Source organism: Eriocheir sinensis, chromosome 25 (genome assembly GCF_024679095.1).
Source record: "Eriocheir sinensis breed Jianghai 21 chromosome 25, ASM2467909v1, whole genome shotgun sequence".
Taxonomy (NCBI): domain Eukaryota; kingdom Metazoa; phylum Arthropoda; class Malacostraca; order Decapoda; family Varunidae; genus Eriocheir; species Eriocheir sinensis.
The window spans coordinates 3,997,482-4,019,659 of NC_066533.1; the positions used below are offsets into that span (position 1 = coordinate 3,997,482).

Consider the following 22,178-nt stretch of genomic DNA (forward strand, 5'->3'; position numbering starts at 1 on the left):
TAACCACTGCATCGTGGAGCAAGGTCTTCTTCCTCTTCTTCTTTTGACCCATCACACAACACCCAATCTTATGAATTGCTGTTTTCTTACTCTAACGTAACTCGTGAAATCGAGTTAGGCTAGGCTAATGGAACAGCAATCCATAAGTATGGGTGTTGTGTCGACGTGTATGGAAAATGTGATATTTCTCGCTTAGTTTTTACTCTGAACTTTGCAAAGCGTACGTAATCGATGCTGAAAACTCCGACGAATCGAATGGTACACTCAGAATTGCCTTAAGATAAAAACTAACTGATATATTTGCATATAACTATTAGGAATGGGGAGGCGGTGGCTGAACGGATAGCGAGACGGCCCCGGGTTGAGGGGGACGCGAGTTTAATCCCCGACTGGTGCCACCAAGCTGGGATTTTTCAGCCTCCGCCGAGTGGCTTAAAACTACCCACATGCTGTCCAGAAGACCACCTATCAACCCGGACCCTAGATTCTAGGATTAAAGATGAGCTCCAGGAGGGCAGCATGAGCCAATGCAAGATGGTGCCACTATAAACACTAGCCTGCGCCAGAACGGGCTGGGCCGACCATCAGGACCCACCGGAAAGAAGCCTTGGACCGACCATAAGGATCCACCGGAAAGAAGCCTACCGGCGCAATAGGCCGTGACGTAAAAAAACAAAACAAAAAAAAAACAAAGGAATGTTCGGGGATTTTTTTGTTTTAAAGAAAAAAACTGCTTTTATTCCTTATTCTTTTTCCCAGATTCATTTCATCTTATGTAGAAAAGGATGAGGAAGCCGTTCATGGCCTGAAATCAACGCCCCAGGCAAAATTTGCGGTGTTTGGGGGTGTGGTCCCCTTTGCGAAAAACAAGAAAAGATAAGTTTTATCGCTTAGTTTTTATTATGAACCTTGAATAAGGCACCTACCCCATACAGAAACGTCCGCCGAGTCGAATGGTACTTTCAGAATTGCTTTACGATGAACGCTAATGAAGTTATTGTCATTTTACGATGAATTTTATTAGGCTATTTTTATTTAAAAAAATATAATGAAGCCATTTCCGTATTCCACCTACTCCCATTAACCCCCACCCCCCTTACAATCAACCTCATCCCACCTTAATTATCACCAAGCAAATTACTGACCCGATTTATTCACTATTCGACACCTGAGATGACCTATTCTCGAATTACACCTATTTCCATTAGCCCCCCCCCCCATTACTTTTCATCTACACACCTTTAATTATCACCAGGCAATTTACTGACCCCATTTACTCCCTACTCGACACCGAACATGAACTAATTACGAATTCCACCTACTCCCAATAGCCCCCTCCCCTTATCTTAGCCCCCCGCCCCCTCTGATCATCACCCCACATTTTACTGACCCCATTTACCCAGTATTCGACACCTCACATGACCTATTTTTGAGTTTTACTTACTCCCATTAGCACCCCTCAATTACCGTTAACCCCCGCCACCTTTAATTATCACCACTCAATTTACTGACCCCATTCATCTTTTATTCGATACCGAGCATGACCTAATTACGAATTCCAATTACTCCCCTTAGCCCCCCTCACATTATCATGAACCCCCGCCCTATCTCATTATCACCACGCAATTTGCTGACCCCGTTAACCCTCTACTCAACACCCCATATGACCTATTTCCGAATTGTAGCATCTAGATATTCTTTCTCTTCTTGAGTCCTTATAACGGAGCTCTGCACGGTAACCACTGCATCGCGGAGCAAGGTCTTCCTCCTCTTCTTCTTTTGACCCATCACACAACACCCAATCTTATGAATTGCTGTTTTCTTACTCTAACCTAACTCGTGAAATCGAGTTAGGTTAGGCTAATGGAACAGCAATTCATAAGTATGGGTGTTGTGTCGACGTGTATGGAAAATGTGATATTTCTCGCTTAGTTTTTACTCTGAACTTTGCAAAGCGTACGTAATCGATGCTGAAAACTCCGACGAATCGAATGGTACACTCAGAATTGCTTTAAGATAAAAACTAACGGATATATTTGCATATAACTATCAGGAATGTTCGGGGATTTTTTTGTTTTACAGAAAAAAAACTGCTTTTATTCCTTATTCTATTTCCCAGAGGCATTTCATCTTATGCAGAAAAGGATGAGGAAGCCGTTCATTGCCCGAAATCAACGCCCCAGGCAAAATTAGCGGTGTTTTGGGGTATGGTCCCCTTTGCGAAAAACAAGAAAAGATGATTTAGTTTTTAGTATGAACTTTGAAATGGGCATCTACCCCATGTAGAAACGTCCGCGGAATCGAGCGGTACTTTCAGAATTGCTTTACGATGAACGCTAATGGAGTTATAGTCATTTTACGATGTATATAATTATATTATTAGGCTATTTTTATAAAAATTAAACAAAATGAAGCCATTTCCATATTCCACCTACTCCCATTAGCCCCCCACATTACGATCAACCTCATCCCCCTTTAATTATCACCACGCAAACTACTGACCCGATTTATTCCCTATTCGACGCATGATATGACCTATTTTCGAATTCCACCGTTTCCCATTAGCCTCCCCCATTACTTTTCACCACCGCCCCCTTTAATTATCACCACGCAATTTACTGACCCCATTTACTCCCTTTTCGACACCGAACATGACCTAATTACTAATTCCACCTACTCACAATAGCCCCTCTTCCTTACCCTAAGCCCCCGCCCCCTCTGATTACCACCACGCAATTTATTGACCCCTTTTAACCAGTATTCGACACCTCACATGACCTATTTTCGAGTTTCACTTACTCCCATTAGCCCCCCTCCCAATTACCGTTAACCCCCGCCCCCTTTAATTATCACCACGCAATTTACTGATCCCATTTACCCCTTATTCGATACCGAACATGACCTAATTACGAAGTCCAATTACTCCCATTAGCTCCCCCCCACATTATCATGAGCCTCCGCCCCCTCTAATTATCACCACGCAATTTACTGACCCCAATAACTCCCTACTCGACACCCCATATGACCTATTTCCGAATTCTAAAATCTAGACTTTCTTCCTCTTCTTAAGAACATAAGAACATAAGAACGCAGGAGTCTACAAGAGGCCGGTAGGCCTGTACAAGGCAGCTCCTTTGACCCTAAGCTCCCGTGTATCTAACCCCACCTAATATCGCTGTCCATGAATTTATCTAGTCTATTTTTGAATGTGACAATTGTATTGGCACTCACCACATGACTGCTAAGCCTATTCCACTCATCCACCACCCTGTTAGTAAACCAATTTTTGCCTATGTCCCTGTTGAATCTGAATTTATCCAGTTTAAACCCATTACTTCGTGTCCTACCCGGTTCTCTTACCAACAAAACCTTATGAATGTCTCCCTTATTAAAGCCCTTCATCCATTTATAAACCTCGATCATGTCTCCAAGCACCCTTCGCCTTTCTAGAGAATGCAGGTTTAACTGCTTGAGTCTTTCCTCGTATGGCAAGTTTCTCAACCCCTGAATCATCTTAGTCATCCTCCTCTGCACCGATTCTAATATTTTGATATCCATTCTATAGTAAGGTGACCAGAACTAAACCGCATAGTCAAGATGAGGTCTAACTAATGCTAAATATAGTTTGAGGAAGACTTCGGGGCTTCTGTTGCTTACGCTCCTTGAAATAAATCCCAGTACCCTATTAGCTCGATTTCTAGCTTGAGGCCTTATAACGGAGCTATGCACAGTAACCACTGAATTGCGGAGCAAAGTCTTCTTCCTCTTCTTCTTTTGACCCATCCCACAACACCCAATCTTATGAATTGCTTTTTTCTTACTCTAACCTAACTCGTGAAATCGAGTTGGGTTAAAATAAGGGAACAGCATTTCATAAGTATGGGTGTTGTGTCAACGTGTATGGAAAATGTTATATTTCTCGCATAGTTTTTACTCTGAACTTTGCAAAGGGTACCTAGTCGTTGCAGAAAACTCCGACGAATGGAATGGTACACTCAGAATTGCTCTAAGATTAAAACTAACGGATATATTTGCATATAACAATCGGGAATGTTCTGGGATTTTTTTGATTTACAAAAAAAAACCCCGCTTTTATTCCTTTTTCTATTTCCCAGAGGCATTTCATCTTATAGAGAAAAGGAAGAGGAAGCCGTTCATGGCCTGATATCAACGCTCCAGGCAAAATTAACGGTGTTTGGGGGTATGGTCCCCTGTGCGAAAAACAAGAAAAGATGAATTTTATCGCTTAGTTTTTAGAATGAACTTTGAAATGGGCACCTACCCCATGCAGAAACGTCCGCCGAATCGAACGGTACTTTTAGAATTGCTTTACGATGAACGCTAATAGAGTTATTGTCATTTTACGATGTATTTTATTAGGCTATTTTTATATATATATATATATATATATATATATATATATATATATATATATATATATATATATATATATATATATATATATATATATATATATAAAAAAAAAATGAAGTAATTTCCGTATTCCACCTACTCCCATTAGACCCCACCCATTACCATCAACCTCATGCCTCTTTAATTATCACCACGTAAATTACTGACCCGATTTAATCCCTATTCGACACCTGACATGGCATATTTTCGAGTTTTACATACTCCCATTAGTCCCCCCCCAATTACCGTTAACCCCCGCCCCCTTTAATTATCACCACGCAATTTACTGACCCCTTTTACCCCTTATTCGATACCGAACATGACCTAAAAACGAATTCCAATTACTCCCATTAGCCCCCTCCACATTATCATGAACCTCCGCCCCTTCTAATTATCACCACGCAATTTACTGACCCCATTAACCCCCTACTCGACACCCCATATGACCTCTTTCCGAATTCTAAAATCTAGACCAGGGCTACTCAACCATTATGAGCAAAGGTCCAGTTAGACAAGTACAAATGTATGCAGAGATCCGATTAAATATTGTAGCTGGACCCCAGCTCCAGGAGTAGCAAAATATAATTTTACATTATGAAAGTCCTAGCGATGGATTCTTGCAAGTGTATTTCCTTGACTGATTGTAGGGCCTACAGTCAGGCAAGGAAATATACTTGCAAGAATCTATCACTACCAGGACCATGTAAATCAGTTATATTTTTCTACTGCTGGAACTTGGGGTCCAGTTACAACACTCATAAGGTCCGGATTCGGACCGCGGGCCGCCAGTTGAGTAGCCCTGATCTAGACCTTCTTCCTCTTCTTGAGGCCTTATAACGGAGCTATGCACAGTAACCACTGCATTGCGGAGCAAAGTCTTTTTCCTCTTCTTCTTTTGACCCATCCCACAAGACCCAATCTTATGAATTTCTTTTATTTCTAACCTAACTCGTGAAATCGAGTTAGGTTGACCAATTGCACCATAAGTATGGGTGTTAATGTCGACGTGTATGTAAAATGTGATATTTCTCGCTTAGTTTTTACTTTCAACTTTGCAAAGGGTAACTAATCGATGCAGAAAACTCCGACGAATCGAATGGTACACTTAGAATTGCTCTAAGATAAAAACTAACGGGTATACTTTCATACTTTCATACTTTCCACGCAGCATACACCACTGGAACAGCCTCCCTCTACAGCCTGCGGTACAATAGACTCATTTAGAAAACCAATACACAGTCACTTGTCACCACAACACACCAACACTAACAATTACACTTCCTTCACTTTCTTCCCCTGCACACTCGGCTCCCCGGTCCCCCGAACAGCCAACACAAATATGCGTTTCATGCAACTGATGGCTGCCCGCCGCATTTTTTTTTTTTTGTACGTTGTTGCCTATTGCGCCGGTAGGCATCTTCCCGGTGGGGCCTGATGGTCGGCCCAAGGTTTCTTCCAGGTGGGGCCTGATGGTCGGCCCAGCCCGTTCTAGCGCAGGCGAGTATTTATAGTGGCGCCATCTTGCATTGGCTCATGCTGCCCCCCGGAACTCGTTCTTGATTCGCTTGGACGGCTTCCTCTAGAGTCCGGGTCGATGGGTGGTCTTCAGGACAGCATGTGGGTAGTTTTAAGCCACTCGGCGGTGACTGAAAAATCCGAGTGGTAGCGTGAGGATTCGAACCCGCGTCGTCCATCACGCGGCGAATGTGGGTCCAGTACGCTATCACTTCGGCCACCGCCTACCCAAATTGTCTAGAATCAGTCCACAAAGCTAACAGGCAATCATGTGTGTTTGAGTGTGTGTTGGGTGTGATTCTGGAGTAATTCAGTGTGTGTTGGGTGTGATTCTGGAGTAATTCAGTGTGTGTTGGGTGTTATTCTGGAGGAATTTAATGTGCTGGGTGTGATTCTGGAGGAATTCAATGTGTTGGGTGTGATTCTAGAGCAATTCAGTGTGTGTTGGGTATGATTCTGGAGTAATTCGGTGTGTTTTGTGTGATTCTGGAGCAATTCGGTGTTGGGTGTGATTCTGAAGCAATTTAGTGTGTGTTGGGTGTGATTCTTGAGTAATTCAGTGTGTATTGGGTGTGATTCTGGAGGAATTCAATGTGTTGGGTGTGATTCTGGAGCAATTCAGTGTGTGTTGGGTGTGATTCTGGAGGAATTCAATGTGCTGGGTGTGATTCTGGAGGAATTCAATGTGTTTCTGGAGGAATTCAATGTGCTGGGTGTGATTCTGGAGGAATTTAATGTGTTGGGTGTGATTCTGGAAGAATCCAATGTGTTGGGTGTGATTCTGGAGGAATTCAGTGTGAGTTGGGTATGATTCTGGAGTAATTCAGTGTGTTGGGTGTGATTCTGGAGCAATTCAGTGTGTGCTGGGTGTGATTCTGGAGCAATTTGGTGTGTTGGGTGTGATTCTGGAGTAATTCAGTGTGAGCTGGGTGTGATTCTGGAGTAATTCAGTGTGTGTTGGGTGTGATTCTGGAGGAATTCAATGTGTTGGGTGTGATTCTGGAGCAATTCAGTGTGTGTTGGGTATGATTCTGGAGTAATTCAGTGTGTTGGGTGTGATGCTGGAGCAATTCGGTGTGTTGGGTGTGATTCTGGAGTAATTTGGTTTCACTCGTGAAAGCCTGATTGACCTCCTTTTTAAGCTTTGGGAATAGGTTATGTGCGGCACCCAGAGCCAAAACAGACAATTCAGGCACTCAGTCATTAATGAAGACTCATAAACCGTGTAATAATTCCTGCGATGGTCAGATAGTAGCTTCAAAATAAGGTCAAACACGAGGTCAGCACTCACAGGCCAGCGGCGCCCTCAAACCGGGCATGGCGCCGCAGCTTACAGGTGTGGCACTGCCCTGGCACTGCGAGGGGCAGCACTGTGGGGAGCCTGACCACCTCAAGCCCTGCAGGAGGCCATGGAGGGAGCCTTGGGGCGGGCTGAGGGGCCGAGGCGGGCTGGCGGTCTTGCTCTTGCTCTTGCTGTACAAAGGCCTGGCTGGGGAGAAATCCCGAGCCACCTGTGACATCAGGATCAGGATCAAGATGGAGTCAGGCCTTCGTATCGGCACAACCTGTAATAAACAAAACAACACAAGCAGTATCCATTACAAATCTTCCAATTCCCTATTTCTTGCACACCACATCTTTGCCAGAAAACTCTTCATGGCTTCTATAATTCTCTCTCTCTCTCTCTCTCTCTCTCTCTCTCTCTCTCTCTCTCTCTCTCTCTCTCTCTCTCTCTCTCTCTGTGTGTGTGTGTGTGTGTGTGTGTGTGTGTGTGTGTGTGTGTGAGACTGACTGACTTTCTTAACGGTTGGACTGACTGTCACTGACTGGCTGACTGAATAACTGACTGACTGAATGCACTGATATCCTCAAAAATGCTGTCTTACGAGGGTAGACTTATAACTATTCCTGCGCGTCAGCTCATCTTGGGGGTCAGGGGTCAAGGTGTACTTAGCCAGCTTGTCCCTACATGAAAACTACACACATCAACCTTGACCTCGAATATATTATAAACTTGAGGTCAATGCATGGATATGTAAAGGTCATGATAAATTACTTTTTGAACATAATGACATCTGTTTTCACTTTATAACACCTGTAGTAGTATATAGTAGTAGTAGTAGTACGTAGTAGTAGTAGTAGTAGTTGATTTACAGAAAAAACCGCTTTTATTCCTTTTTCTATTTCCCAGAGGCATTTCATCTTATGTAGAAAAGGATGAGGAAGCCGTTCATGGCCTGAAAGCAACGCACCGGGCAAAATTAGCGGTGTTTGGGGGTATGGTCCTCTTTGCAAAAAAGAAGAAAAGTTGAATTTTATCGCTTAGTTTTTAGTATGAACTTTGAAATGGGCACCTACCCCATGCAGAAACGTCCGCCAATTAAAATGGTACTTTCAGAATTGCTTTACGAAGAACGGTAATGGAGTTATTGTTATTTTACGATGTATTTGTATTAGGCTATTTAAAAAAAAAAAAAATTAAGCCATTTCCGTATTCCACCTACTCCCATTAGCCCCCCCCGTTACCATCAACCTCATCCCCCTTTAATTATCACCATGTAAATTACTGACCCGATTTAATCCCTATTCGACACCTGACATGGCATATTTTCGAGTTTTACCTACTCCCATTAGTCCCCCCCCAATTACCGTTAACCCCCGCCCCCTTTAATTATCACCACGCAATTTACTGACCCCTTTTACCCCTTATTCGATACCGAACATGACCTAAAAACGAACTCCAATTACTCGCAATAGCCCCCCCCACATTATCATGAACCTCCGCCCCTTCTAATTATCACCACGCAATTTACTGACCCCATTAACCCCCTACTCGACACCCCATATGACCTCTTTCCGAATTCTAAAATCTAGACCAGGGCTACTCAACCATTATGAGCAAAGGTCCAGTTAGACAAGTACAAATGTATGCAGAGGTCCGATTAAATATTGTAGCTGGACCCCAGCTCCAGGAGTAGCAAAATATAATTTTACATTATGAAAGTCCTAGCGATGGATTCTTGCAAGTGTATTTCCTTGACTGATTGTAGGGCCTACAGTCAGGCAAGGAAATATACTTGCAAGAATCTATCACTACCAGGACCATGTAAATCAGTTATATTTTTCTACTGCTGGAACTTGGGGTCCAGTTACAACACTCATAAGGTCCGGATTCGGACCGCGGGCCGCCAGTTGAGTAGCCCTGATCTAGACCTTCTTCCTCTTCTTGAGGCCTTATAACGGAGCTATGCACAGTAACCACTGCATTGCGGAGCAAAGTCTTTTTCCTCTTCTTCTTTTGACCCATCCCACAAGACCCAATCTTATGAATTTCTGCTTTCTTACTCTAACCTAGCTCGTGAAATCGAGTTAGGTTAGACTAATGGAACAGCAATTCATAAGTATGGGTGTTGTGTCGACGTGTATGTAAAATGTGATATTTCTCGCTTAGTTTTTACTTTCAACTTTGCAAAGGGTAACTAATCGATGCAGAAAACTCCGACGAATCGAATGGTACACTTAGAATTGCTCTAAGATAAAAACTAACGGGTATACTTTCATACTTTCATACTTTCCACGCAGCATACACCACTGGAACAGCCTCCCTCTACAGCCTGCGGTACAATAGACTCATTTAGAAAACCAATACACAGTCACTTGTCACCACAACATACCAACACTAACAATTACACTTCCTTCACTTTCTTCCCCTGCACACTCGGCTCCCCGGTCCCCCGAACAGCCAACACAAATATGCGTTTCATGCAACTGATGGCTGCCCGCCGCATTTTTTTTTTTTGTACGTTGTTGCCTATTGCGCCGGTAGGCATCTTCCCGGTGGGGCCTGATGGTCGGCCCAAGGTTTCTTCCAGGTGGGGCCTGATGGTCGGCCCAGCCCGTTCTAGCGCAGGCGAGTATTTATAGTGGCGCCATCTTGCATTGGCTCATGCTGCCCCCCGGAACTCGTTCTTGATTCGCTTGGACGGCTTCCTCTAGAGTCCGGGTCGATGGGTGGTCTTCAGGACAGCATGTGGGTAGTTTTAAGCCACTCGGCGGTGACTGAAAAATCCGAGTGGTAGCGTGAGGATTCGAACCCGCGTCGTCCATCACGCGGCGAATGTGGGTCCAGTACGCTATCACTTCGGCCACCGCCTACCCAAATTGTCTAGAATCAGTCCACAAAGCTAACAGGCAATCATGTGTGTTTGAGTGTGTGTTGGGTGTGATTCTGGAGTAATTCAGTGTGTGTTGGGTGTGATTCTGGAGTAATTCAGTGTGTTGGGTGTTATTCTGGAGAATTTAATGTGCTGGGTGTGATTCTGGAGGAATTCAATGTGTTGGGTGTGATTCTAGAGCAATTCAGTGTGTGTTGGGTATGATTCTGGAGTAATTCGGTGTGTTTTGTGTGATTCTGGAGCAATTCGGTGTTGGGTGTGATTCTGAAGCAATTTAGTGTGTGTTGGGTGTGATTCTTGAGTAATTCAGTGTGTATTGGGTGTGATTCTGGAGGAATTCAATGTGTTGGGTGTGATTCTGGAGCAATTCAGTGTGTGTTGGGTGTGATTCTGGAGGAATTCAATGTGCTGGGTGTGATTCTGGAGGAATTCAATGTGTTGGGTGTGATTCTGGAGCAATTCAGTGTGTGTTGGGCGTGATTCTGGAGGAATTCAATGTGCTGGGTGTGATTCTGGAGGAATTTAATGTGTTGGGTGTGATTCTGGAAGAATCCAATGTGTTGGGTGTGATTCTGGAGGAATTCAGTGTGAGTTGGGTATGATTCTGAGTGTGGCAGAGTAATTCAGTGTGTTGGGTGTGAGTCTGGCGCAAATCAGTGTGTGCTGGGTGTGATTCTGGAGCAATTTGGTGTGTTGGGTGTAATTCTAGAGTAATTCAGTGTATTGGATGTGATTCTGGAGCAATTCAGTGTGTGTTGGGTGTGATTCTGGAGGAATTCAATGTGTTGGGTGTGATTCTGGAGCAATTCAGTGTGTGTTGGGTATGATTCTGGAGTAATTCAGTGTGTTGGGTGTGATGCTGGAGCAATTTTATGTGTTGGGTGTGATTCTGGAGTAATTTGGTTTCACTCGTGAAAGCCTGATTGACCTCCTTTTTAAGCTTTGGGAATAGGTTATGTGCGGCACCCAGAGCCAAAACAGACAATTCAGGCACTCAGTCATTAATGAAGACTCATAAACCGTGTAATAATTCCTGCGATGGTCAGATAGTAGCTTCAAAATAAGGTCAAACACGAGGTCAGCACTCACAGGCCAGCGGCGCCCTCAAACCGGGCATGGCGCCGCAGCTTACAGGTGTGGCACTGCCCTGGCACTGCGAGGGGCAGCACTGTGGGGAGCCTGACCACCTCAAGCCCTGCAGGAGGCCATGGAGGGAGCCTTGGGGCGGGCTGAGGGGCCGAGGCGGGCTGGCGGTCTTGCTCTTGCTCTTGCTGTACAAAGGCCTGGCTGGGGAGAAATCCCGAGCCACCTGTGACATCAGGATCAGGATCAAGATCAAGATGGAGTCAGGCCTTCGTATCGCCACAACCTGTAATAAACAAAACAACACAAGCAGTATCCATTACAAATCTTCCAATTCCCTATTTCTTGCACACCACATCTTTGCCAGAAAACTCTTCATGGCTTCAATAATTCTCTCTCTCTCTCTCTCTCTCTCTCTCTCTCTCTCTCTCTCTCTCTCTCTCTCTCTCTCTCTCTCTCTCTCTGTGTGTGTGTGTGTGTGTGTGTGTGTGTGTGAGACTGACTGACTTTCTTAACGGTTAGACTGACTGTCACTGACTGGCTGACTGAATAACTAAATGACTGAATGAACTGATATCCTCAAAAATGCTGTCTTACGAGGGTGGACTTATAGCTATTCCTGCGCGTCAGCTCATCTTGGGGGTCAGAGGTCAAGGTGTACTTAGCCAGCTTGTCCCTACATGAAAACAACACGTCACCCTTGACCTCGATTATATTATAAACTTGAGGTCAATGCATGGATATGTAAAGGTCATGATAAAATACTTTTTGAACATAATGACATCTGTTTTCACTTTATAACACCTGTAGTAGTATATAGTAGTAGTAGTAGTACGTAGTAGTAGTAGTAGTAGTAGTTGATTTGCAGAAAAAACCGCTTTTATTCCTTTTTCTATTTCCCAGAGGCATTTCATCTTATGTAGAAAAGGATGAGGAAGCCGTTCATGGCCTGAAAGCAACGCACCGGGCAAAATTAGCGGTGTTTGGGGGTATGGTCCCCTTTGCGAAAAACAAGAAAAGATGAATTTTATCGCTTAGTTTTTAGTATGAACTTTGAAATGGGCACCTACCCCATGCAGAAACGTCCGCCAATTAAAATGGTACTTTCAGAATTGCTTTACGAAGAACGGTAATGGAGTTATTGTTATTATACGATGTATTTTATTAGGCTATTTTTATAAAAAAAAAAAATGAAGCCATTTCCGTATTCCACCTACTCCCATTAGCCCCCCCCGTTACCATCAACCTCATCCCCCTTTAATTATCACCATGTAAATTACTGACCCGATTTATTCCCTATTCGACACCTGATGTGACCTATTTTCGAATTCCATCTATTCCAATTAGCCCCCCCCCATTACTTTTCACAGCCGCCCCCTTTAATTATCACCACGCAATTTACTGACCCCATTTACTCCCTATTCGACACAGAACATGACCTAAATACGAATTCCACCTACTCCCAATAGCCCACCCCCCTTAACCCTCCGCCCCCTCTGATTATCACCACGAAATTTACTGACCCCTCTTACCCAGTATTCGACACCTCATATGACCTATTTTCGAGTTTCACCTACTCCCATTAGCACCCCGCAATTACCGTTAACCCCAGCCCCTTTAATTATCACCACGCAATTTACTGACCCCATTTAACCAGTATTCGACACCTCACATGACCTATTTTCGAGTTTCACCTACTCCCATTACCCCCCCCCCCTTTACCGTTAACCCCCGCCCCCTTTAATTATCACCAAGCAGTTTACTGACCCCATTTACTCCATATTCGACACAGAAAATGACCTAATTGCGAATTCCACCTACTCCCATTAGCCCCCCCCCACCTTACCATAACCCCCCGCCCCCTCTGATTATCACCACAGAATTTACTGACCCCATTTACCCAGTATTCGACACCTCACTTGACCTATTTGCGAGTCTCACCTAGTCCCATAGGCCCCTCCCCAATTACCGTAATCCCCCGCCCTCTTTAATTATCACCACGTTATTTACTGACCCCATTTACCCCTTATTCGATACCGAACATGACCTAACTACGAATTCCACCTACTCTCAATAGACCCCCCTCTTACCCTAATCCCTCGCCCCCTCTGATTATCAAGAAGAAATTTACTGACCCCATTTACCCAGTATTCGACACCTCACATGACCTATTTTCGAGTTTCACCTACTCCCATTAGCCCCCCCCCCACATTACCGTTAACCCCCGCCCCTTTTAATTATCAGCAGGCAATTTACTGACCCCATTTACCCCTTATTCGCCACCGAACATGACCTAATTACGAATTCCACCTACTCCCATTACCCCCCCCCTCATTATTATTGAGCCCCGCTCCCTGTAATTATCAGCACGCAATTTACTGACCCCATAAACCTCTTACTCGACACCCCATATGACCTATTTCCGAATTCTAAAATCTAGACCTTCTTCCTCTTCTTGAGGCCTTATAACGGAGCTATGCACAGTAACCACTGCATTGCGGAGCAAGGTCTTCTTCCTCTTCTTCTTTTGACCCATCACACAACACCCAATCTTATGAATTGCTGTTTTCTTACTCTAACCTAACTCGTGAAATCGAGATAGGTTAGACTAGGGGAACAGCAATTCATAAGTATAGGTGTTGTGTCGACGTGCATAAAAAATGTCATATTTCTCGCATAGTTTTTAATCTGAACTTTGGAAAGGGTACCTAATCGATGCGGAAAACTACGACGAATCGAATGGCACACGCAGAATTGCTCTAAGATAAAAACTAAAGGATATATTTGCATATAACTATTGGGAATGTTCGGGAATTTTTTTGATTTACAGAAATTTTTCTATTTCCCAGAGGCATATCATCTCATGTAGAAAAGGATGAGGAAGCCGTTCATGGCCTGAAATCAACGCCCCAGGCAAAATTAACGGTGTTTGGGGTGTATGGTCCCCTCTGCGAAAAACAAGAAAAGATGCATTTTATCGCTTAGTTTTTAGTATGAACTTTGAAATGGGCACCTACCCCATGCAGAAACGTCCGCCGAATCGAATAGGACTTTCAGAATTGCTTTACGATGAACGCTAATGGAGTTATTGCTATTTTACTATGTACTTTATTAGGCTATTTTTATATAAAAAAAATAAAATGAAGTCATTTCCGTATTCCACCTACTCCCATTAGCCTTGCCCCCCCCCATTACCATCAACCTTATCCCCTTTTAATTATCACTACGCAAATTACTGACCCGATTTACTCCCTATTCGACACCTTAGATGACGTATTCTCGAATTCCACCTATTCTTATTAACCTCCCCATTACTTTTCATCCCCGCCCCCTCTAATAAACACCACGCAATTTATTGCACCTATTTACTTCCTAATCGATACCGAACATGACCTAATTACGATTTCCACTTAATCCCAATAGCCCCCTCCCCTTATCCTAACCCCCCTATCCCTCTGATCATGACCCCACAATTTATTGAACCCATTTACCCACTATTCGACACCTCGCAAGACCTATTTTCGAGTTTTACATACTCCCATTAGTCCCCCCCAATTACCGTTAACTTCCGCCCCCTTTAATTATCACCACGTAATTTACTGACCCCATTTACCCCTTATTCGATACCGAACATGACCTAATTACGAATTCCAACTACTCCCATTAGCCCCCCCATCACATTATCATGAACCCCCGCGCTATCTAATTATCACCACGCAATTTACTGACCCCATTAACCTCCTACTCGACACCCCATATGACCTATTTCCGAATTCTAGCATCTAGATCTTCTTTCTCTTCTTGAGGCCTTAACGGAGCTATGCACGGTAACCACTGCATCGCGGAGCAAGGTCTTCTTCCTCTTCTTCTTTTGACCCATCACACAACACCCAATCTTATGAATTGCTGTTTTCTTACTCTAACCTAACTCGTGAAATTGTGTTATGTTATGTTAAAGGAACAGCAATTCATAAGTATGGGTGTTGTGACGACGTGTATGGAAAATGTGATATTTCTCGGTTAGTTTTTACTCTGAACTTTGCAAAGGGTACCTAATCGATGCTGAAAACTCCGACGAATCGAATGGTACACTCAGAATTGCTTTAAGATAAAAACTAACGGATATATTTGCATATAACTATCAGGAATGTTCGGGGATTTTTTTGATTTACAGAAAAAAAAACGCTTTTATTCCTTTTTCTATTTCCCAGAGGCATTTCATCTTATGTAGAAAAGGATGAGGAAGCCGTTCATGGCCTGAAATCAACGCCCCAGGCAAAATTAACGGTGTTTGGGGGTATGGTCCCCTTTGCGAAAAACAAGAAAAGATGAATTTTATCGCTTAGTTTTTAGTATGAACTTTGAAATGGGCACCTACCCCATGCAGAAACGTCCGCCGAATCAAATGGTACTTTCAGAATTGCTTTACGATGAACGGTAATGGAGTTATTGTCATTTTACGATGTATTTATTAGGCTATTTTTATATAAAAAAATAAAATGAAGCCATTTCCGTATTCCACCTACTCACATTAGCCCCCCCCCCCCATTACTTTTCTCCCCCGCCCCCTTTAATTATCACCACGCAATTTACTGACCCCATTTACTCCCTATTCGACACTAAACATGACCTAATTACGAATTCCAGATACACCCAACAGCCTCCCCCCCTTATCCTAGCCCCCCGTCCCGTCTGATTATCACCACGCAATTTACTGACCCCATCTACATAGTATTCGACAACTCACATGACCTTTTTTCGAGTTTCACTTACTCCCATTAGATCCCCCCCATTACCGTTAACCCCCGCCCTCTTTATTTATTACCACGCAATTTATCAACCCCATTTACCCCTTATTCCATACCGAACATGACCTAACTACGAATTCCACCTACTCCCACTAGCCCCCCCCATTATCATGAACTCCCGCCCCCTCTAATTATCGCCACGCAATTTCCTGACCCCATTAACCCCCTACTCGACACCCCATATGACCTATATCCGAATTCTAGCATCTAGATCTTCTTTCTCTTCTTGAGGCCTTATAACGGAGCTATGCACAGTAACCAATACATTGCGGAGCAAGGTCTTCTTCCTCTTCTTCTTTTGACCCATCACACAACACCCACTTTTGTGAATTGCTGTTTTCTTACTCTAACCTAACTCGTGAAATCGAGTTAGGTTATACTAAAGGAACAGCATTTCATAGGCTTGGGTGTTGTGTCGACATGTAAGGAAAATGTGATATTTCTCGTTTAGTTTTTACTCTGAACTTTGCAAAGGGTACCTAATCGATGCAGAAAACTCCAACGAATCGAAGGGTACTCTCAGAATTGCTCTAAGATAAAAACTAACGGATATATTTGCATATAACTATCAGGAATGTTCGGGGATTTTTTTGATTTATAGAAAAAAAACCGCTTTTACTCCTTTTTCTATTTCCCAGAGGCATTTCATCTTATGTAGAAAAGGAAGAGAAAGCCGTTATGGCCTGAAATCAACGCCCCAGGCAAAATTGACATTGTTAGGGGGTATGGTCCCCTTTGCGAAAAACAAGAGAAGATGAATTTTATCGCTTAGTTTTTAGTATGAACTTTGAAATGGCGCCTACCCCATGCAGAAACGTCTGCCGAATCGAATGGTACTTTCAGAATTGCTTTACGATGAACGCTAATGGAGTTATTGTCATTTTACGATGTATATTATTAGGATATTTTTATATAAAAAAAAATGAAGCCATTTCCGTATTCCACCTACTCCCATTAACCCCCCCCCCCTCCCCCCCATTACCATCAACCTCATCCCCCTTTAATTATCACCACGCAAATTACTGAACCGATTTATTCCCTATTCGACACCTGATAATAGATATAGATAATAGGTTAGGTTAGGTCATCGGGCAAAGAAACCTCTTCACAAGCACACAGACTTATATACGAGATCACAAACACTCACATCGACCCACGCACGTACCTAGCCTACACAGCGCAAACAGCAAACGTACACACATCCATAAACACCAAACATATCACACTAACACTGACGCATACAAGCACTCATACTTTCCACGCACCATACACCACTGGAACAGCCTCCCTCTACAGACTGCGGTACAATAGACTCATTCAGAAAACCAATACACACTCACTTGACACCAAACATATCACACTAACACTGACGCATACAAGCACTCATACTTTCCACGCACCATACACCACTGGAACAGCCTCCCTCTACAGACTGCAGTACAATAGACTCATTCAGAAAACCAATACACATTCACTTGTCACCACAACACACCAACACTAACAATTACACTTCCTTCACTTCCCTCCCCTGCACACTCGGCTCCCCGGTCCCCCGAACAGCCAACACAAATATGCGTTTCATGCAACTGACAGCTGCCCGCCGCATTACAATATAGATCCAGAATCAGTCCACAAAGCTAACTGGCAATCATGTGTGTTTGAGTGTGTGTTGGGTGTAATTCTGGAGTAATTCAGTGTGTTGGGTGTGATTCTGGAGCAATTCAGTGAGTGTTGGGTGTGATTCTAGAGTAATTCGGTGTGTTGGGTGTGATTCTGGAGGAATTCAATGTGTTGGGTGTGATTCTGGTGCAATTCGGTGTGTTGGGTGTGATTCTGTAGTAATTTGGTTTGTGTTGATGTGATTTCCTAGGAGTCTGGGCCACTTGCATGGGTATATTAGTGACCCTGGATGCAGTTTGACCCTTCCTCTGTACCTTGAACCTGGAAAACACTCGTGAAAGCCTGATTGACCTCCTTTTTAACCTTTGGGAATAGGTTATGTGCGGCACCCCAGAGCCAAAACAGACACTTCAGGCACTCAGTCATTAATGAAGACTAAGGAAACGTATCATAGTTCTTGCGATGGTCAAATAGTAGCTTCAAAATAAGATCAAACACGAGGTCAACACTCACAGACAAGCGGCGCTCTCAGACCGGGCATGGCGCCGCAGCTTACAGGTGTGGCACTGCCCTGGCACTGCGAGGGGCAGCACTGTGGGGAGCCTGACCACCTCAAGCCCTGCAGGAGGCCATGGAGGGAGCTTTGGGGCGGGCTGAGGGGCCGAGGCGGGCTGGCGGTCTTGCTCTTGCTCTTGCTGTACAAAGGCCTGGCTGGGGAGAAATCCCGAGCCACCTGTGACATCAAGATCAAGATCAAGATCACAGGTGACCCGTTGGAGAGTCATGCCTTCGTATCGGCACAACCTGTAATAAACAAAACAACACAAGCAGTATCCATTACAAATCTTCCAATTCCCTATTTCTTGCACACCACATCTTTGCCAGAAAACTCTTCATGGCTTCTATAATTCTCTCTCTCTCTCTCTCTCTCTCTCTCTCTCTCTCTCTCTCTCTCTCTCTCTCTCTCTCTCTCTCTGTGTGTGTGTGTGTGTGTGTGTGTGTGTGTGTGAGACTGACTGACTTTCTTAACGGATGGACTGACTGTCACTGACTGGCTGACTGAATAACTGACTGACTGAATGCACTGATATCCTCAAAAATGCTGTCTTGCGAGGAAAGACTTATAACTGTTCCTGCGCGTCAGCTCATCTTGGGGGTCAGGGGTCAAACTGTACTTAGCCAGCTTGTCCCTACATGAAAACTACACACATCAACCTTGACCTCGAATATATTATAAAGTTGAGGTCAATGCATGGATATGTAAAGGTCATAATAAATTACTTTTTGAACATAGCGACATCTGTTTTTACTTTATAATACCTGTAGTAGTATATAGTAGTAGTAGTAGTAGTACGTAGTAGTAGTAGTTGATTAACAGAAAAAAAATCGCTTTTATTCCTTTTTCTATTTCCCAGAGGCATTTCATCTTATGTAGAAAAGGATGAGGAAGCCGTTATGGCCTGAAAGCAACGCATCGGGCAAAATTAGTGGTGTTTGGGGGTGTGGTCCTCTTTGCGAAAAACAAGAAAAGATGAATTTTATCGCTTACTTTTTAGTATGAACTCTGAAATGGGCACCTACCCCATGCAGAAACGTCCGCCGAATCGAACGGCACTTTCAGAATTGCTTTACGATGAACGGTAATGGAGTTATTGTCATTTTACGATGTATTTTATTAGGCTATTTTTATATAAAAAAATAAAATGAAGCCATTTCCGTATTCCACCTACTCCCATTAGGTCCCCCTCATTACCATCAACCTCATCACCCAATTAATTATCACCACGTAAATTACTGACGAGATTTAATCCCTATTCGACACCTGACATGACCTATTTTCGATCTCCACCTATTCCCATTAGCCCCCCCAATTACTTTTCACCCCCGCCCCCTTTAATTATCACCACGCAATTTACTGACCCCATTTACTCACTATTCGACACCGAACATGATCTAATTACGAGTTCCACCTACTCCCAATAGCACCCCCTCCTTACCTAAACCTCCCGCCCCCTCTTATTATCACCACGCAATTTATTGACCGCATTTAACCAGTATTCGACACCTCACATGACCTATTTTCGAGTTTCACTTACTCCCATTAGTACCCACCCCAATTACCGTTAACCCCCGCCCCCTTTAATTATCACCACGCAATTTACTGACCCCATTTACCCCTTTTTCGATTTCGAACATGACCTAACTACGAATTCCAATTACTCCCATTAACCTCCGCCACATTATAATGAAACTCCGCCCCCTCTAATTATCACCGCGCAATTTACTGACCCCATCAACCCCCTACTCGACAACCCATACGACCTATTTCCGAATTCTAAAATCTAGACCTTCCCCTTCTTGAGTCCTTATAACGGAGTTATGCACAGTAACCACTGCATTTCGGAGCAAGGTCTTCCTCCTCTTCTTCTTTTGACCCATCCCTCAACACCCAATCTTATGAATTGCTGTTTTCTTACTCTAACCTAATGCGTGAAATCGAGTTAGGCTAGACTAATGGAACAGCAATTCATAAGTATGGGTGTTTTGTCGACGTGTATGGAAAATGTGATATTTATCGCTTAGTTTTTACTCTGAACTTTGGAAAGCGCACCTAATCGATGCAGAAAACTCCGACGAATCGAATGGTACATTCAGAATTGCTCTAAGATAAAAACTAACGGGTATATTTGCATATAACTATCAGGAATATTTGGGGATTTTTTTGATTTACAAAAAAAACCCGCTTTTATTCCTTTTTCTATTTCCCAGAGGCATTACATCTTATGTAGAAAAAAATGAGGAACCCGTTCATGGCCTGAAATCAACGCCCCAGGCAAAATTAACGGTGTTTGGGAGTATGGTCCCCTCTGCGAAAAACAAGAAAAGATGAGTTTTATCGCTTAGTTTTTAGTATGAACGTTGAATTGGGCACCTACCCCATGCATAAACGACCGCCGAATCGAATGGTACTTTCAGAATTGCTTTACGATGAACGCTAATGAAGTTATTGTCATTTTACGATGTATTTTATTAGGCTATTTTTATTTTAAAAAAATAATGAAGCCATTTCCGTATTCTACCTACTCCCATTAACTCTCCCCCCCTACTACCATCAACCTCATCACACCTTAATTATCACCACGCAAATTACTGACCCGATTTATTCCCTATTTGACACCTGAGATGACCTATTCTCGAATTCCACCTATTTCCATTAGCCCCCCCCCCCCCATTACTTTTCATCTCCACCCCCTTAAATTATCACCACGCAATTTACTGACCCCATATACCCTTTATTCGATACCGAACATGACCTAATTACGAATTCCAATTACTCCCATTAGCCCCCCCACAATATCATGATCCTCCGCCCTATCTAATTATCACCACGCAATTTACTGACCCCTTTAACCCTCTACTCGAAGCCCCATATGACCTATATCCGAATTGTAGCATCTAGATATTCTTTCTCCTCTTGAGGCCTTATAACGTAGCTATGCACGGTAACCACTGCATCGCGGAGCAAGGTCTTCTTCCTCTTCTTCTTTTGACCCATCACACAACACCCAATCTTATGAATTGCTGTTTTCTTACGCTAACGTAGCTCGTGAAATCGAGCTAGGCTGGCCTAAGGGAACAGCAATCCATAAGTATGGGTGTTGTGTCGACGTGTATGGAAAATGTGATATTTCTCGCTTAGTTTTTACTCTGAACTTTGCAAAGGGTACGTAATCGATGATGAAAACTCCGACGAATCGAGGGGTACACTCAGAATTGCTTTAATATAAAAACTAACGGATATATTTGCATATAACTATCAGGAATGTTCGGGGATTTTTTTGTTTTACAGAAAAAAAACTGCATTCATTCCTTATTCTATTTCCAAGAGGGATTTCATCTTATGTAGAAAAGGATGAGGAAGCAGTTCATGGTCTGAAATCAACGCCCCAGGCAAAATTGACGGTGTTTGTGGGTGTAGTCCCCTCTGCGAAAAACAAGAAAAGATGAAATTTATCGCTTAGTTTTTAGTATGAACTTTGAGATGGGCACCCACCCCATGTAGAAACGTCCGCCGAATCAAATGGTACTTTCAGAATTACTTTACAATGAACGCTAATGGAGTTATTGCTATTTTACGATGTATTTTACTAGGCTATTTTATTTAAAAAATAAAATGAAGCCATTTCCATATTCCACGTACTCCCATTAGCCACCCACATTACGATCAATCTCATCCCCCTTTAATTAACACCACGTAACTTACTGACCCGATTTAATCCCTATTCGACACCTGACATGACCTATTTTCGAATCCACCTATTCCCTTTAGCCCCCATATTACTTTTCATTCCCACCCCCTTTATTTATCACCACGCAATTTACTGGCCCCATTTACTCTCTATTCGACACCGAACATAACCTAATTACGAATTCCACCTACTCCAAATAGCCCCCTCCCCCCTTACCCTATCCCTCCGCCCCCTCTGATTATCACCACGCAATTTACTGACCCCATTAACCCCCTACACGACACCCCATATGACCTATTTCCGAGTTCTAAAAT

The 22,178-nt window shown here is 43.4% G+C and overlaps 1 protein-coding gene across 8 annotated transcripts in view; it reads right to left on the reverse strand.

Annotated features, from left to right (window-relative positions):
* Nucleotides 1–18,567, reverse strand: part of LOC127003217 (uncharacterized) — a 43,218-nt gene extending 24,651 nt beyond the window's left edge. For 2 of the 8 annotated variants that reach the window (XR_007757016.1, XM_050869593.1), the window contains exon 1: nt 18,128–18,565. Coding sequence is in view for 5 of the 8 variants with exons in the window: in XM_050869593.1 (XP_050725550.1) it covers nt 18,128–18,356 (229 nt within the window). In the remaining 3 variants the exon portion in view is untranslated. Of the gene's footprint in view, nt 1–7,219; nt 7,440–11,192; nt 11,413–18,127 lie in introns of all 8 variants that reach the window. The other 6 variants (XR_007757014.1, XM_050869595.1, XR_007757015.1 and 3 more) reach the window with 6 other exon arrangements.
* Nucleotides 18,568–22,178: the final 3,611 nt, after the last annotated feature.